Raw genomic sequence first — 18,922 nt, 5'->3', positions numbered from 1 at the left:
AAGGGTACCGCTTGTCAGCGTTGTGCTGAAATAGCCTATCCGGCTACGGCAACCCGCGTCTACCGAGCCTCTCCGCCGGGAGTGGCGTAGTAAGACGTGCTGGTCTATAACGTGCTCGGAAGGGGAAAAAATAAGAGACTATTAAACTTTTTTTTTTTCACCTGTGAGGTGTACTAATCCAAGTAAACAGTGTATGACGGTTTCATTGTGACCTGGTTTAAGTTATTCGCAGCCTAAGTAACTAATCATTAGACTAAAGTACAAGTAAAGTATCCTGACTCTTGAGAAAACGCTGTACTTTACATAGAAAGGTTCTTAAGTACTCTATTCACCCAAAAGGTTATTCTTAAATATGGTGTGCTCAAGAATCCACGGTAGTGAGGAACGATGCAGGACACGCTCGTCACTGTCAGATATCAGGAAGTAGAAGTTAGCAGGCAACGTAGACATGTTGTGAAGTGTAGCTGGTTTCCCCGTATCTAAACTTACGAGGAACTGTCATAATGTAGCACTTATATTTTGTTTAATCTCCATATTCTTTGATTAGTCTCGGGTAAGTGCAATGTTTCACGCCAGTTTCTTTAAGACGGGATTTGCGCCGATTTTTAAAAATGTCTTTGCTTATTTCTGTTTTTAACACATCCTGTATTAGTACATTATACCTTAAAGATTTCTTTTTCCTCGGAAAGACGAAACATTAACGATACTTTTTTGCATACTTTGACTAACTGGTGCTATTTTGCAGGTCTTTGCTAAAACCCAGGTGTCTAGTCCGAAGAGGTTTTTGTGCGCCGCGTAAATCTTTGCTTTCAAAATGACAACAGTGTCTCAGGACTCATATGACAATTCACGGAACATAAATTTTCTGAAGGAGTCTGTATTTAAAAGGCTTTGTGAGTGTCTCGACAAGGCCAACAATAAAGGATGGCGAAAACTTGGGGAGACCGTCAATAGTGAGCGGCGCTTCAAGGTGAGGTAAGAAGTATCACTGAACGGGGAAGTAGATCAACACCGTTTCAACTATCTTCTTCAACGTTTTAGATTCTGTTGCTTAATCAGATCAATGGTCTTCTGGAAACTTTGTTTTATAAATGTCCCCCCCCCCCCCCATCTCTATCTATCTATCTATCTATCTGTCTATCTGTCTGTCTGTCTGTCTGTCTGTCTGTCTAATCTGTCTATCTAATCTGTCTCACTCTCTCTCTCACTTTGTGTGCGTATGTCTCTTAGTTTAGGTGACATAGAGATGTGCTCGCTGAAGGTGCTGGAGGTGGAAGGCAGCCCGTCGCGCAGTCTCCTGAGACTCATGGGAGACCGAGGCTGTACACTGGGTGACTTGGCAGAGTTTCTGAGGATGATGGGACACACTGAAGCCCTTCAGTGTCTTAAACCAGGTATATCTCCCTTGAATGGCGCATATGTAAGTGAAAAATTCTTTTTTGTTCACATTGTTTTAGCATGGTTGTAATTATTAATCTTTAAATTACTTTGAACGTTTAATAAATGCACTTATAACCTAAACCTTGTACTGACAAGCAAACACTGTCAAATAACAGCTCATACATTTTTTATAGGTCTAGTGACATTACATTACTACCTATTTTGTAAGATGCTGAAATAGAATCTGTTGGAAATGTACATATTTGTCTATTGTTTATTGGTTTTTGATTGGCTTCCACTAGGGATCGAAATCCTTATTCAGCCCCAGTCTGTGGCTGTGATTGCTGGACACAGCATTCGCCTTAGTTGCTATGCTGCAGGAATGTCTCCCGTACAGTACCAGTGGTTCAAGGGAAAAGAAGAGGCAAGTTAATACCGGCTGTGTTTTGTAATGTTAAACGCTCGTTGTACACCTTCTCTGAATGATGCATGTGTCTTTCTGGGATGAATTCTTTCAGGTTCCCGGTAGCTCCTCTCCAGATCTCCAGATCAGTCCTGTCCAGCTCCAGGATGCTGGCTTCTACATCTGTAGGGTTAACTGTGGTTTAGCCAATGTTCACTTTAGCCAGTGGGCTCAAGTGGATGTACTTGATGTTATGCCATCATATGGTAAGCTATCATATTCTTTTGCTCAACAACAACACTCAAATTTGTTTTTGGATGAAGATGAGTAACAGTCTAATAAAGAAATTATTCGGACTTATATTTTTCCTCTTTATAGCATGTCTGCAATCTTTTGCCTCAGTTAACACGTTTTTTATGAGTTGTCTTTGATTCCTTCAACCCAGGGTTGATGTCTCTTCCATCTGAGGGTAGACTTAGGGTTGTGACACAGCCTAAGCCCCAGTCTCTGCTTGTGGGAGATGCTCTGTATTTAGAGTGTGGGGCTGTGGGAAGACCTCTTCCACACTACCAATGGTACAGGAATGGCGTTCCACTCAAGAATGCCACCAAGAGGAAGTTCAGTGTAAGAGATGAGTAAAAGGATACATTTCCTTCAGACATGCTCAGATTGGCTTGTGCCGGAAGATTTGTTTGAACATATATTAAATGCAAATTTCAGGGTCTTGGTTACTAGATATTGTCACCACTGGGAGAAAGGCCTTGAGGATTCACTGCAAAATATCGGATGGAAAATATGTTTCGTTGTTTCAATTAGATCTCATACTTGATGTTGGAGCACCATGGAAGATATCGCTGTGAAATCTCCTGCAACAGTGAGAAAACATGGAGTAACGAAGTTGACGTCCTTGTAGGTATGGCAGTGACCTTTTAACTGCAGTGTTGTTTGGTACCTATTCAAAGTAGTTGGTAAACCTTGATGTAGTTTTTCTATCTATCTCAACCTTTTGTGTATATATATGTATGTGTGTGTGTGTGTGTGTGTGTGTGTGTGTGTGTGTTCACCTGTAAAGTAACTGCTTTTATTTTGAAATGGAAGGACCAAAGCCATCCTTCCAGTTTTCAGGGGCCACGGAGTGCTCTGAAGGTATTCACAAAGATACAGTGTTTGTCCTTTGTGCTTGTTGGGAGACCTTGGGCATTCCTTCTTTTCAGAAAAGATGGATCTGAATGTGCATGAAATCAATTCCAATCAACACTTCATGCATGCTAAGCATAGTTTCTCCACTTTTGTCCCTGTACGCACTGGTCCTCAGCACTCATTTGTAATGTTCTTCTGATAGTTAACACAAGGTAGAATTTGTAAACATTCACTGCAGAGACCTCAACGCCTGAAAAAGCAGGAAATGGTGGTGAGATGAGTTTGTATGTTTGTGCATATGCATGAGTGCTCAGTCTTGATGGGATGTGGTTCTTTCACTTTTTGTGTTAACATTAAGTGGGTGATTCATTTCCACTTTGCTGCTTTTTAACCTTTAGTCTATGCATATGATGATACTTGTTTAAGATTTGTTTCTGCTGTTTAGCAAACATGAGTTTTTTGGTGTGTGGGGGGGTGTTCAACAAGTATTCAGATTTGTATGGCCTAATAACCATTTTCGCCATTTCTAGGATGTAGTCGAATGTTGCCTTATACATCTTAATCTTTTTTTTTTATATTTTTGGCTGTGCTGCCCTTTATTCTATGGCCTTTTAAAAATAATTTAAGTTAATTTGATTAACTTAATTTAAGTTGTAATATAATTTGATATGGAAATTTTAAGTACCAATTAGAATAATTGTCATTTTTAAACATTTTTCAGATGACTTTATTGCCATTGGACAGAGTAAGTGTTTTCTATTCTACACCTATATACTGATTCCTGAAATCTTTTTATGGCTTTTCTTGGTTATTGTGGTTCTGTGGGTTTTATTTTCAGGTAACAGCCTTGAGAAGCCTTATGGTAGGTAATGCAGAACACAAAACATTTGTACAAAACATTTGTCCTGAATATATGAACGTTAATATGACTTGGCCAGAAAATGTAATTGTAAAATACTCTATGTAGTGAAAGTATTATTTTTCATTTAAGCTAAAGTAAACTGGACTAAGAATAAAATAATAGTTAGTATTTGACCTAGGTACAGAGTGTTACATAGGACGCTCGTTGAGCCTTCATCTAACTATGGATTACAAAGCCATGTGAGCAGCCATGTGACCACAAGAGCTATGTGACCACCTATTATCAGCCACAAATAATTCCTCTCTGTCTCTTTATTACTACTGTTTCCCCACAGCCACAGACAAAGTTGCCCTCCTGATTGGGAACATGTCTTATCAGAACCACCCCCAGCTGAAAGCACCCATGGTGGACGTGTACGACCTCACCAATCTGCTTCGCCAGCTCAACTTTAAAGTGGTCTCGCTGCTGGACCTGACAGAATCGGAGATGCGCAACGCAGTAGAGGAGTTCCTCTCCCTGCTGCACAAGGGTGTTTATGGTACTGCAAGCCCACACGAAGGATTTAGTCTGTCATGCTTACATTTCATTATTAGAGTGCAGATTCTCCAGTATGCTGACAGGCAAAAATATGCTCCATTCTTTAGGCTTGTTGTACTATGCTGGACATGGTTATGAGAACTTCGGCAACAGTTTCATGGTGCCGGTTGATGCCCCAAACCCTTACCGCTCAGCTAACTGCCTTTGTGTGCAGAGCATTCTGAAACTGATGCAGGAAAAAGAGACCGGTCTCAATGTCTTCCTCCTGGATATGTGTAGAAAACGGTATGCTGTAGTTTGTAGTATAGAGAAAGCATATTACCTAGTTTAAATTTTATGTCATAAACAGGGCTATTTAGCTGTGAAATTAAGTGTAGAGTCAGTCCTGATTCAAGTGATGTGAAGATATTCTGTGGTCTTTAGTTATGATTCAGAACATATGAATGTTTGTACTAGTTAATAAATTGAAAGGCATCAATAAATGATTTTTTAGGAACTCTTTCTGTATACTGAGTACCTTTTAAACCCTAGATACTGTGTAATTCCAAATGTATTAATTCATTTAATCTACATTTTTGAAAGTTCCAGGTCAGTCTCTGGAACTTTTGAAAAGGATGTAAATGGAGCTAAATGTTCAGTGTCATAACAAGATATGAATTTTATCAAAATGTTATATTTCAATACTGTTTCAGTATTCACCAATACTGTAAATTTCATTTCAGAAACTTCCATGATAAAGACATGCCGAATGTCATGCTCAAAGTCACAGCTAATATTGTGTTTGGATATGCCACGTAAGTGCCATGTTTAAAACATTCAGATTCACCCATTATGCTGGTCATGTTCTTGAAGGCAAAGGAGGTTAGTGATGTTTTAGTCCAAATATCTAATCATCATATCTTACTGTTGTAGTTGCCAAGATGCTGAGGCCTTTGAATTGAGCTCAAGTGGACTCACCAATGGGGTTTTCATTACATTTCTGAAAGGGCGCCTCCTAGAGGATGAAAAGATTACTGTTCTCCTGGATAGAGTGGCAGAAGGCATGGAGATTTTTCTATATACTAGCTGTTTACTACATTAAATTACCTTTGGCATTGATGTATTATAAGCTTGTAATAACAAGCTTATAACAGAGTGTTTCATTCTTTCACACTTTAAACCAGGAACTGTTGCAAAAGTTGCTCTCATTTACAGAAAATGTTGACAGTCAGATCAGATTAGAATTAAGGTTCAGCAAATGAGTATGATTAATGTTAGTCAGCAAGTAATACTAAGTGCTCATGTCTGTTTGACCTTTGTTCCTTTGCTGTGTTGCATTGGGCTGGGTTGTAGACATGGGCCAGTTTGACCCCACAAAGGGAAAGCAGGCTCTTGAGATTCGCAGCAGCTTGTCGGAAAGACGGTCCCTGACTGACCCCATCCTGCCTGGAGACTGCTCAGATGTAGCACAGGCACATAGCCTCCTCTGGACTAAAGCACATGGTAACGCTTATATCAAGAAAAACAACATTGTGTTTGACCACTTGTTATGAAAATAATTGAGATGAGAGTTTGTACTATAAAAACGATTCTTCAGTAGGGTTAAAGTGAGTTGTTAATTGTTGTAATTCTACCAAAGATAAGTCTACTAAAATATATTTGTGGAATTTTGATACAGCCACATCATGGCCATCTGTGAGGTAGAGAAGATAAAATCTAAATAAAATCTATGGGTTATTGCTGTGCTCCAGAATTACCAGAAAGCATGACTCTGAACTTCGAGTGTGGCGTGCAGATAAAGATGGGCTTCGCGGCTGAGTTCTCCAATGTGTTAATCATCTACACCAGCATTGTGAAGAAGCCAGAGGAGATGTCCTCCTGCCAAGCTCACCTCATCAACCTTTCGGTTAGGCCTGTTCTGTTGAGAATGTCATGAGGATGATATCCAAAAACATTTGTTCAAATAATTTTGATAATTCAGATAATACAAGTTCAGTTTCTTTCCTGGTTATACGTTGTTGTAAAATGCTTTTTGGTGTTCATAATTGCTCAGCAGTACCTCTTTTATCCTTTTATCATTCATGTTTTTGACAGTGGCGTGTTTGTTATAGACTTTCAGAATTTTCTTTCGACCTCTTCCTGCAGGACCTGGACCCTAAGATGATGAATAAGCAGACGCCAGAGGAGACTGGGAGCTACCTGCTTTCAGACAGTCTTCCACAGCACTGCCTCTATACCAGACTCAGCTCACTACAGAAGCTTAAGGTAGGGTGCATGAGATTTAAGCCTGAAGATGAAGAAGCCTGATGTTATTTTGGTAGTACATTAGTGGTCAGTTAATTTGATTTTGTATGAGCCTGACTCTGAGGTTTTCTGACTCATTTTAGAATAGCTTTTAATGGTCATTTTTTTGGAAACTATTTATTGAGTATGATGTAAGGATTACAAAATATGGAAAAGGTACATGCATTTTCTTTTACCGAGCATACCCTTACCCTTGCCTGCCCAGAAAAAAACACCCAATAACCCACCATTACCCTCCCGAAAGCCCTCCCAACACCAAAAACCAGGCCACTGTCCTACCCTTACCATCCTGAGAGCCCACACAACAACTGAGCATTACAGAGGTTGGGTAGAGAGGTTGCAGGAAAGAAGAATAACCAAACATATATACATAGCTTGTGTGCAAAAATTCAAAAGTATGAATTACTGTTGCCTGTCAGTGACAGAGTTTTCAATATTTCAAATCTTGCTGCTCAGAGAGGCTATACTGGCATTGAGGACTTCATGAGATGAACATAATTCGGCGATGAATGAATTCTGACCTGAGCGAAGTAATCTCTTCACAAATGGTTGTAGTAAGGGCTACTTTCAACAAGGCAGGCGTTAATTCTCCACTAGCCTTTGCAGGTTTGGAGCAGGATGTGTTAGGATTGTGTTTGTTGTTGGCTTCGACCAGTTCATGCAGTTCAGACTGATTGTGCTTAGCTTTTGGCATGGCAGAAGATGAAATAGTGTCTACAACTATAAAAGAGATCAAAAGATGTCGAATACGAAGGATTTGTGTTGATGGACCACAGCAAAATAGTAAAAGTCAGGTTGCATCAAATGTCCTACTCCTCCTGAGTCATACCAGAAGCCTACTTTAATGGTCACTTAATGTTTAAAAAGGCTCTGAAGGGTAATCTTTTTCTTTCTTCTTTAGTGGTCAAATAACTTTGTTTTGTGTGAGTCAGATTCTTAAGAGGTCTGGTTAATTTTAGTTCTGCTTTAGTGGCCAGTCATAGTTATGATTTGGGTAAAAACGTGGATACAGGGAATGACAGACAGAAAGCTAATGAAAGTAGCTCACACTTAACCATTAGGCTAAAATGCATCCATTATTTTCCCCCTCACCATTTTGTTTCATTTCTGTCAATGTTTCCCGCAGGAGAAGCTGGTATTCACTGTCTGTCTGCAGGCCGAATTCACATCTCTAGAGGAGCAGGTCCAGTGGACGGTGGAGGTAGATATTGGTAAGCCCCTCATAGCCAAGCTGGACCTGCATCGACCCACCCGGAGGAACAGCTGCCAGCTGACATGCCACATGCCACACAGCCCCTGCACTAGCCCCACCCCCAGCCCCGGAGCCGAGCACATGCTGCTACACCAGATGCCGTTCCTCCACCCACAGTCCTGCAGTCCCCACCTCCATGTCTATGAGCCCCTGTATGGAGCTGCTGGAGGCTTTGGAAACACTCAGACACATGGCCATTATGAATATCATTATGAGAACATACCATGTTCACCTTACCTGCCCTTACCAAGCGTGCCCATCGAAACCACTGACGATGTTGAAGACATGCAGAATAAATTAATGGATAGCTTGCATTTCTTCAACCAGCCTTGAATATGTACCTGGAATATATTCCATTTATAAGTATTCTAAATGAGAACCCTCAAAACAGAAACTAGACACAATTTAACCTCATTTGAAATTTTTCTACAATTAATATATTCTCTGAATATATTTTACTGTATTTTCTGTATTCTTGGAATATTGGTGCCTCTTTAATTGATTATATGGTGTAATTTTGTAGTTTGTAATTGGTAGCAGTTTACAATCCACACCTATATTGTTATTCTACCTCTACAGATTTTAATGCCTAAAGGTAAAGTCCGTGTTATATTAATTGAAGTATTAAATAAATAGATGTTCAAACTAAATATCTGATTTGTGTTACTAAATTATTCTTAATTATGCAATCTTGGTGTATTTTATTTCACAAAACAATGAAAACAAAAGAAAATTTGTGATGTTCAAATGTAAATCTTATATAATAATATAAAATAGCTTAATAATAATTGGAAAGGTAGGTAAAAATATTTATTATGCCGGGTGGACACTGCAGAGAAGTATGTTACTGACCAGAAGAACAAAAACAACTACCACTACTGGAATTACAGAACATGTTTATAATCAAATTTCAGTAATTCGTGTAATTCACAGAATAAGCTCTTAGAAATATTTTTTTGAAAAGCTTTAATACTTGATTTCATTTCCTCCAGTGTGACTGGGGCTTTCTTCATTTGCTCTATGTTCATGTTTAGAAGGTTCTGCATTTGGCTCAGTATAGATTCATGTTCTTCTGCTTGTGTAGCCTTTCGTTTAACACCTTAATCAGATTCTCTGGCACATCAATGTCATTTCCAGCCTGCTGGATAGTGATCTCATCCCAATCACTCTGCAAAACATAAAGATAAGCACATCAAGCAAATACAGTTGAGTCTTTATTCCTTGGTTGTTTTCCCACATCAGGACTTATTACAGTGTAATGTAATTTAAGTCAGAAGTTCTACATCCTAAGTATCACTTAACAGACCAGTGAGAACTGCCTGTATGAACTGAAACAATTAACCTTACTTAGTTGTCCTTTACATTCAATTCGTGAACTTCAGTACAAAACTAGCACAACAGAAATCATAATTAATCAGAAATATTCAGCAAGCGACCATGGAATTCAATTACATGGCCCTTTAAGCATTAGCAGACATAGGTGGACTCTGGATGAAAACGTCTTGGTTTTTTATCCAAAACCTCTAATTCTGTCTCTACACTTTAATCTGCCAGAACGATACTGCTCACGTTTAGTTAGCATCAACATTAAGCACGACAGCAATAACAGAGCTATAGCTATTTATACTACAGCAATGACGGAGCTATAGCCACAGGTACGACAAATCGCGCTTTCCCTGTGATCCGCTGCCCTGGTCAGTCATCGGCATTGCGTCCACTGAGAGGAATTGCCTTGGATTAAACAAAAAGTTTTAATTTTTGCAGACATTTTAGCAGGATTTGGCAGTATTGCTTAAGAAAAGGTTAAGCAAGCCCTTGCAGCTTTATATGAGGCAAACTCACCATCTCTTTCTATTTTTTGTTTTCCAAGAAAGGAATGTAAAATGTAGGAGATTGAAAAGAAGAGAAATGATATGGTCAATTATGAAATTCCAATATTTAATTCAGTTTGTGAATTATATATTCTTACAGTCCAGTGTTAATAAGCTTTTAACAATCTGCCAGGTTTTACTTTCACGGTTCCAAAAAATTATATTTAATCATTGTCAATGATAAGCAACATGACTTCTTTACAGACACTGCAAGACATGTTGATCTATCTGACCACTGGTTAATATTTGAAAGATTTATAAAGTAAACAGGAGATTTTATTTAATAATTCATTTCAGTTTTGAATAGTTTTGAAATATCTTATATGATATACATATGCTTTTTAGATAAAATCTGTCATTTACTGAAAGCAACAATTTAACCAGAGTAAGGTCATTTGAAAGTAATATTTGGAGCAGAAGTACAAACCACAAATATCTGCTCTGTATAAACTTTTACGTATGCTAAAATCCCTCCACGTCTCATCTTACATCAGACCTCAGAGTGTCCTTGTTTCAACCGCATGCTAAAGAGAGCACCGCAGCACCCGACTAATTTAATTAAGTACAGCTATCCCAGAAATGCATTCAGACTTTCCAAACATGTCCACCACAGCAGTACTCTCCTGACTTCTAAATTCTAGTCTTACTAGGTAACTAAACTGCCCACTAAATTCTGGTGTCACTGGGTACCCAGATAACTAGGTAAAGGCATGTCTCCCTCGTTTCACTAGACTTTGCCTCAGTGGTACGTGACAGCTCTGTCTGCAGGATCATTTGATACCAGCAGGGCTGGGGCTGGCCACCTCCATGCTCATGATTCATTTAAAGCACAGATGCAGCGTGCAGGTCCCAACGCTGCCGAGTCACCATGGCTGCAAGAAGACAGAGAGGGAGGAGTGTGGCTGAAAGAGGAAAGGGGGAGGGGAAGCAGCTGCGGCCTGCATCTGATGAAGAAGAGCTGAACAGAGATGCTTCGCTTCGGTCAAGTGTTGAGGAGCTACTGCAGAAGCTTGCTGAGTTCTGCTGTAAATGCTATGAATTTCCTTCTCATATTCCTCTACTGGCAAGGGGTGAGCACAGGTATGTGTGGTATCTGTGATGTACATGTGTATTTTGTTTGAACAAGGAAGGTTGTTTAGTCTCTGGACATGTAATGTCATGACCTTGTGGTTGGTTTAGGGTGTTAAAGCACTTCTAACGGTATTTAAAAATACCCCTGAATATTTCCTCTCTCTGTTACAGGAAAGAGCATGCAGTTTGCAGTAATCTATATGTATCTTTATAAATGAATTATGTTTTGTTGTAAATGTGGTGATACTCATCTTAACCTTGCCTACATGTGAGACTTTGAAGCATTCTAATCTACGATGTGAGAAAGTAAATCTAGAAATGTGGAAAATGAATGGATCCGAAGTGCTACCTTGACTGAAATGTAACTTTTTTTTAAAGATGCAGCTTCCTCTCCTTCAGTTGCCAACTCAGCTGTTACACCAGGTGAGACTAGCATCTAAAAAGGTCAGCTTTGTTAAGCATATTTCTAAATTAGGATGTCTGGATGTGTCCACTTGGTTATCGTCAGGCGCCTGGGGAGAAACACTGAGCAGCCATGAGACAAAGTCAGTTTGCGGGTAGAAACACTCCAGGTTATTGTGGAGTGATATAAGTTATTTAAAGGTAGAGTGTATGGGGTTAAAAGATGAAGTAAAGGTCTCCATGTGAGAAGAGCAGGTAGCAACTGTACAAGCAACATTACTTGAATCAGTATTAGCAAATTCTCAGAATCCTTCACATTGTAGGAATCTAATTAATATAGTTCTTCTTTCTAGCAGATGTAACAAATATAAGGACATTATCATGTCAACAACACAGCATTACTAGACCATATATAGTCATAAAACACTAGTGAAAAACTGCAGGGAAAAGTTCAATGACTGCATGACTTTCTGATGTGGTTGTATTGAAACAGTATTTGTTTTTTCCCTCCCTCTCAGAGACTGACTATGCTGTCACATATCATGAGACCATAGTATCTAAAGGTAAACTGTGTTCAGGATCTTAAATAAACCAGGAGGGACAGCATGACATATATATATATATATATATATATATATATATATATATATATATATATATATATATATATATATATATATATATAATGTTTTATTATTTAGCATAATATTCATCAATGTTCAGAAAATAGTCTGTTTTGATGATTATTTTACAACCTCTCAACACACAGGTCATGTCATCGTTCAGGAGCTTGAAATCCTGAAACCCCAAAAAATAGAGCTTTCATGTATCATATCTGACATTCCAAATAATCCCACGCACATAATTGGCTACTGGAAAAAAAATGGCAATGAAATTGAAAACTCCAAGCAAACTGTATACAAAGTCGACAAACAAAGGTTTATCTTTAAAAGGATGTAAGTATGTGTCGTATGTATGTTGTGAAGCAGAAATGTCACATCAGTGTAAATTGTTTTAGCTTTGTGTGTTCCTAACATTAATTTTAAGCACATAAATGTTTATTATAAATTTACAGAACCAAAGCAATTTGAATGTGAAGTTTCAGTATATACTGTTTTATGTCTTTACAAAAAACACACTGGTTATGCACTAATTACTGGTTACCATCAGATTCTTTATTGCTATTACATTAATTCACAGTATCAAACAATTATATTCATTATTATATCAAATCACACTTCTAGGCTACTTCAAGCAGAGCATCGAATTAGTATTTTATCTCTTTAAAAGACATCAAACAAGATATGCAGTTATTGGCCTGCACCTGTTTGTTAGTGATGTCTATATAATTCTGAATAATATACATCTGTTTATCCTTTGAAACATACTGTATATGAAATATCTGCTTACTGAGGGAGTTTTCATTAAAATGTTCATGTGTCTATCCAATTGTATGCCACTGATATACAAAATGTTAGCTTTGTCTTCACAGAAACCTCCTATGCAAGGCATTGTCAATTACTGTAGGATAAAACTAAGTAATCCACACTATCTTTATTCTAATTTCAGCTTCAATATACAGGTCAACGACTTGGGGAACTACTCCTGTATCTTCAGCTATTTGGACAAACAGGAACAAGTCACTTTTCTTTTAAAAGGTATGGTGAAAAAATGGCTAATGATTTTATAACTTTTTTTTCTTACATTGCTTCCTCATACACTTGTGGTAATCTGTCCCGTCCTTGGGCCATCCATTTTACTCCAGTGCAATTTTCCCTGCTGTAATACAATCTGGACGAACATAAAAATGCAAGCAGGCCCCAAGGAGTGGAGGATCACTCTGGAGTTCATCATCTCCAAATCAAAGGCATTAAAAAGTCTTGTCTGTATTTCTGTCTGAGCAGTGCCAGTAATGAAAGATAAACGAGACAAGCCCATTGTGAGCTATGTCGGCGATTCGGTCGTACTGGATTGTAAGATCAAGCGCATGCCCAACACCTGGCAGTGGTATAAAAGCAACGGGACTGAAAAGGTAAAAAACCTCGGCAGGAATGGGACGCGGTACTAGACGACTCCCATCTGTCAGTTGGATATAAGCTCTTTAAGCAACTAGCTACAGAAAATATAATACTGCATTATGGTCTGAATTTTATCATAAAAGTCCTCATCATACCTGGCTTGCTTAGATATTGAATTTAGAGAAAAGAGTTTAATCTTTTCAAACGTTACTCAGCATTACGTTACATGATTTATTCTTTTATTCATACTTTCATATTTCAGTTCAATATAAATTTCTTAATGGAGACAATACTTTACAGTTGAGAGAAGCAAAGTGGCTTTAAATTCGCAGTGTGTGCCTCTGAAGTAGTCCTAATATTAGTATCTATCACCCAGGTACTTATTAATGCAACCGCCGACCCTATGAACTACAAGATCCTCTTGGAAAAAAACGTAACCAAACTGACAGTGCTGAATCTAACTGAGGAAGATGCTGGGAAATACATCTGCAGCGCGGTGTTCGAAATCAAATCCAGCGAGTCGCACGTGTATCTCAAAGTCTTGTCCCTCATCGAGCCCCTCAAACCCTTCATTGGCATAACGATTGAAGTCGTCATCCTTGTTACGCTCATTCTTCTCTACGAGAGATACGGCCGCAGTAGAAATGACTCCTCTGTTGTCACAGGTAAAATAGGCTAAGGCGTAGGCAGGGGTTATTGAGAAGTAAACCGCTGGAAAAGCAGAGTACGTGATCAGAGGGGAGATGCATTACAAAAGTAAAATTGTCTCCATTTTGCAGAGAACGGACCGAACTGTGAACCAACCGATAAATTGTGAGTATAATTTCAAACTGCTTTATGTAGTTTAAACATATACATTATTAAAACTATTATAATGTATTTTAGAACTCTTTTGTAGCAGGAAATGCACTTTGCACTTGTGTAGCATGTTGTCTGATGCACTGTTGTTTTGTGTTGCACTATGGTCCTGGAGGAACATTGTCTCGTTTTTGTTGTGTACTTGTATATAGCTGAAATGACAATAAAACCTCTTTGAACTTTGAACTTGAAAATGGAACAGGCAAAACATTTAAAGGGACCCCTCCTGAAAATATATATTAAAAATGTATTGACTAAGTATTACATTCATAATTCACAGGGCAATATTTTTCTTCAATATGACATTTCAGTTCCAGCATGATAATATTAATATTGATAATATTGATGTATTTTAGAACGCAGGACGACAGCAGTGGAACTGATGGGCGGAGGACAAGACAAAGAAACTTGGTACACTAATATAACAGTTCCTTCCTTCCTCAGTAATCGTATTGGTTGTCGTTTTGAAACTATATTATTGGTTCTGTTAACGGAAGACATCATTATCGTCCTCTTGATGAAATTTGGGTGCTATGGGTGCTAGAGCAGTGGTGTCTTAGATATAATTTATCAAGCACCCTCATCTTGCATGTTTGTTTGATTCTCATTTAGCAATACTTATAAACCAAAGCAATATTATATATAAAAATACACACAATCTTGGTATCATGTAAATATATTGCGCTATATTCCATCTCTGTGCTCTTGCTTGAAGTGGCTAAACTTATAAACTGTACTAACCTAGCAACATTCTTAAACTGTATGGATTTTCAAGGTCAGCTACTCTCTCAGCTCTGGAAGCAAAATATTTAAGGGTTTATGTACAGAACAATGCATTGTGTACATACTTTAAGTCTTTTTTTAAAAATAATTAATTTGATTACTATCAGGCTTTGCATCTTTACCATTCCCTGGATTTGGTACTGAAAAACTGGGCATTTTGTTCACAATGTTATAAGGAATCCTATAGCTTTCAAAATGCAGAAAATTAAGCTGATCCTTTAACATCAGAGTGCCTCTAAAAGCTATACACATTGTTCTCCAATGAATATTTTCTATTGCCCAGCTTTAGAAAACTACTGGCTAATAAAGAATAATAGTGAGTGTAGTGAGTGGAGTTGTGTGGTGGATCACAACTTGTATAATAAAGGCAAGAAAGAATGATCTGGCCTTTGTTTTTGCACGTGCCATAGAGCAAACACTAATGCATATGGGTGTGGAAAAGGCTTTTGGTCTGATAGAATGCAGAACTCTTTGCACTCACAACCTCTGAAAGGTTTGGCACAATTCCCTTTACTGGAAAAAGGAAATAATATAAATAAATGATTAGAATGGAAATAATTAATTTGTATGAAAATAATGAATATTTTCTGTGACAATAGGCCGTGGGGGTTAGGGACAGTTCTACTTTCATACATGCTAGTCTACACACTAAACATGCAAAACTTTATAAAGAAATAAAGGAAAAACATACCAACTTCAAATGGTGGTAGCATAGAGCATATTTATTTACCTTTAACTTGCAACAACCCACCACCATTCTGTAAGTGGGCAGCCCCTGGCTTAACTCACAGGCCTATTCAGCAAAAACTGCACAAGATGCTTGAGTACGGCATCATCCCAGCCAAGCACGTCTGTGTCTGTGAGCCTCTCGTACAGGCACATGGTTGGTGTGCCCCAGCACACATTTTTCCGTGGGTTGTCGGGGTTGTTGAGTGAGCTCAGGGCTAGCGTATTGAGCTGGTAGCAGAAGAACGAGAAGCGCTTGCCATCTGTGATGACGGCCTGGGACGTGAATGGCCTGCTCACATCCTGTTCGCTCCAGAATCCTGGAGGGAAAACAGAAGACGTGGCGTCTGTGGTTGGCCGAACAGAAGGAATACATTTTGATTTGCCATAAAAGCTGATGCCCTTCGGTTTTTTGCCAACTTATCAGGATAGGATGAGCACACGAAGCTCAAGATGCTTTTCACACATGCTCACTGCAATCTAAGGTTTTTTGAGCACCAACTCCAAGAATAACTACCAGCCATTCAAGAAGCTTTAAAGGCACACCGCAACCACCTCTACTGACAAGGAGTCAAGGAGTCCCCCCAAGGCTCAGTGCTCAGACCTGCATCGCTACATACTCTCTGTCCACATTTAATGTCACTTCATACTTGATTTTCATGCTGGTGGCACACAAATCTCCCTTAGCACCAAATTCTTTCAAAATCCCCATCCGACATCTGCCAGTCAAAAATCAAAATCTGTATGAAAAAAAAAGCTTGACAGTCAAGACTGAATCCATCCTCACTGGTTTATAAACTATCCTCAGTAAAGCTAGTCCTCTAACCCTTCTCCTTTGGTTTGGGCACTTGTAATAGATTACAATGGTGCCCAAATTAGAGGCACCATTAAACCTCATCCTTTCACCTCTCCATGACTGTGTCCCAGACCCTGCCGTTCCTATTCTGCTCCTGAATCCTTTATTCACTCAGATTACTCCAACCACCTCTTATACAGCATCAATTCCTCATCCTTCCATAAGTAGCAGTCCAGAACCCATCCGCCTGCCTGCGCACTACCTCTTGGTCCAGACACCACATAAGTATTACTTTAACTGGAAAATTATTTTGCTTACTTACAAAGCCCTCAATCACCTTGCTCCGTTTTATCAGTAAATCTTCTTCCATACAAACCACCCAGAACTCTCAGGTCAACCTCGATTAGTCTGTTTGGCATGCCTCCTTCCAGCTGTTACAGCTTTAATGTTTGAGTCTTCTATTACATTCTTATGTCCTCTTCTCCTGTTGTTCCTTCCTGTTTTCTCTTTCTTTTGTTATGCTTATATTTCGCTACAATATTTGTTTTTAATAGTCAGATTTGTTAATTTTCCAGGATAAGCATCTTTGGGTCATTGAAAAGTGAATTATAAGTAAAATGTATGATTAATAATAATAAAAATACTAATCAAGTATAAACAAGTCATGTTAGCATTGTTTGACAAAGCTACAAGTATACAGTCAAGTTAAAGCTGTATGAACTCTAAACTCACCCTGATACATGGCTTGTGCTCCCGTCCATGCAAAGAGACTTGCGATAGCATTTGCCCTCTGAAATACCTCACTGTGATCAGCAAGGTTTTTCTTTGTCAGTCTGTCAATGTGGAACTTATCAGGGACCAGATGGAACTGTGTGTGACCGTACTGGCATGGGTCTTTCAGTTTTGCACCTATGCAGTTTTAAAAAACAAGAGTGGTGTGATTAGCATCAAACAAACACTTAGAAGACTGAATATCTTAACCATTTTATTTATAGCCAGTCTCATCACTTCCATATGTAATCGACGTACGTTTCATGCAGATTCTTTGTGCAACTACAGCTTTACTTAGCACCAAAATCTCAACATGCATAATCTGTATAATTTCTTATGATGCCAGAGGGCTCACCTGTAGAGATGTTGTTATCATATTGCCTTCGGAACAATGGGAGGTAGTCGGGTGCAAGATGGATTAACGGTACCTCAGCAGGTATCTCGGCCTCAAGCGGCATAAACTAACAGGCAGACATTCAATAACTGACACCACAGGTAAGATACATTCAGAGGTATCAAATCTTGTATATCAGACAATGGTTGTTGTTTTTTTGTTTTTGTTTTTTTACATTTATGGCATTTAGCTGATGCTTTTATCCAAAGCAACTTACAATTATGAGCGAGTACAACTAGAGAAATTGAGGGTTAAGGGCCCAAAGGTGGCAACCTTCCGATTACAAGTCAAGTACAATAACCACTGAGCTACCACTGCCCACATGCAGTATTTAGAATATTTAGCTATTGCATGTTTACTGCTGCTTGCTTGAGTCCATGTATATAGACAAAACCGGAAGTACTTCTCCTGGAGTATGTACCTCAGGTAGTTGCTGGGGAATCCTTATCTGGCTGTGAGGTTTGTCATCAATTTGGAACCTCCGTGGCTCAATTCTGCCACTCCTATGTCCTCTTGGAATCATCCTCTCCCCATTCACCCAGTAAAAGTTGACCTGAGGGTCAAAATCTTTTAAAACAGAGCAGATATTTACTGTTTAAAATGAAGTATTAAGATTACCCCATAAGTGGTAACAATTAAATAGTATGTTAACAGCCAAAATATATCCTAGACACAAATATAAAATTATTGGAATGAGTTAGCTAGCTACCTACTTACCTAAACTTGACTGACGGAGCACAGGATTTTTGTTAACCAAGGAGTTAACAAGACCCGACACTAGATTCGCCAGAAAAGGTGCAACAAACTTTTCCTGCTCTCTGTAAAGAAACGTTCTCCCTTTCTTCATGTACCAGTTCTCTTGAAGGAGAGCGTTGCAGACCGTGGATCGTATCTCAGAATATGCACATTCGCCTAACACTGACTGCAGCTCCTCCACCGGTCCCAAGTCTGTATTCACTTCAGCTGAAGTCTTGAATTTCTCGGGAAGCCCGGAAAGGTATGCCGTCTTAGTGTAACACTGATACCACTTATCCGCACCCAAGGCAAACGTCTGAGGATAAATAACGTATTTCATTCGCTGTATGCGCGTAAGGGCCCTGATCTTTTCCTGTGGGTCAGCTCCACGCAACTGGTCGAAGAATTCAAGTAATACCCGTCTTTTCGCAGATTTACTTTTGGCTGTTCGAGATGGCAAAACCGGTGGATATAAATGTTTCGCTGTGGCAGTCTCAGCCTTTCTGCTGCTGATTACACGCGATGACTGTGTCGACAGAAATAACTGCAAGGGCAATCTGCTGTAAGCCGCCATGTTTCCCCCCGTATGGACGTAGTTCGTCTACATCACCGATTAACTTTTCTATTACTGCCCCCTACT

General features: G+C 39.0%; 3 protein-coding genes across 6 annotated transcripts; 2 read left to right on the top strand and 1 right to left on the bottom strand.

Annotated features, from left to right (window-relative positions):
• The first annotated feature begins 114 nt into the window (after positions 1-114).
• On the top strand, positions 115-8,541 carry malt1 (MALT paracaspase 1). Of its 4 annotated transcripts, XM_081713979.1 has the most exons (18): positions 115-553; positions 746-975; positions 1,231-1,394; positions 1,683-1,804; positions 1,899-2,049; positions 2,229-2,407; positions 2,600-2,696; positions 2,882-2,929; positions 3,645-3,668; positions 3,762-3,785; positions 4,120-4,323; positions 4,430-4,607; positions 5,045-5,116; positions 5,235-5,362; positions 5,655-5,804; positions 6,053-6,207; positions 6,447-6,566; positions 7,732-8,541. In XM_081713979.1, the coding sequence occupies exons 2-18, from the start codon at positions 815-817 to the stop codon at positions 8,188-8,190; spliced, it is 2,436 nt and encodes an 811-aa protein (XP_081570105.1). In that variant the 5' UTR covers positions 115-553; positions 746-814; the 3' UTR covers positions 8,191-8,541. The 4 variants fall into 4 exon arrangements, with proteins under 4 accessions (XP_081570105.1, XP_081570107.1, XP_081570106.1 ...); XM_081713981.1 differs by lacking the exon at positions 2,882-2,929; XM_081713980.1 differs by having other exon boundaries at positions 115-975.
• A 2,083-nt stretch (positions 8,542-10,624) lies between these two features.
• On the top strand, positions 10,625-14,574 carry emb (embigin). The gene is made up of 9 exons (XM_027002878.3): positions 10,625-10,808; positions 11,178-11,222; positions 11,720-11,764; positions 11,971-12,157; positions 12,771-12,859; positions 13,106-13,233; positions 13,596-13,884; positions 13,999-14,032; positions 14,434-14,574. Exons 1-9 carry the CDS (start codon positions 10,697-10,699, stop codon positions 14,495-14,497), a joined length of 993 nt encoding a protein of 330 aa, XP_026858679.1. The 5' UTR covers positions 10,625-10,696; the 3' UTR covers positions 14,498-14,574.
• A 987-nt stretch (positions 14,575-15,561) lies between these two features.
• mrps30 (mitochondrial ribosomal protein S30) lies at positions 15,562-18,892 on the bottom strand. The gene is made up of 5 exons (XM_027002877.3): positions 18,265-18,892; positions 17,969-18,114; positions 17,509-17,614; positions 17,115-17,291; positions 15,562-15,906 (listed from the first exon to the last, which is right to left on the bottom strand). Exons 1-5 carry the CDS (start codon positions 18,854-18,856, stop codon positions 15,641-15,643), a joined length of 1,287 nt encoding a protein of 428 aa, XP_026858678.2. The 5' UTR covers positions 18,857-18,892; the 3' UTR covers positions 15,562-15,640.
• Positions 18,893-18,922: the final 30 nt, after the last annotated feature.

This window comes from Electrophorus electricus, chromosome 5, assembly GCF_041902795.1.
Source record: "Electrophorus electricus isolate QZ-2024a chromosome 5, ASM4190279v1, whole genome shotgun sequence".
Taxonomy (NCBI): domain Eukaryota; kingdom Metazoa; phylum Chordata; class Actinopteri; order Gymnotiformes; family Gymnotidae; genus Electrophorus; species Electrophorus electricus.
The sequence above is the reverse complement of the archived record's forward strand: the minus strand, read 5'-3'. Positions and strand labels throughout refer to the sequence as shown.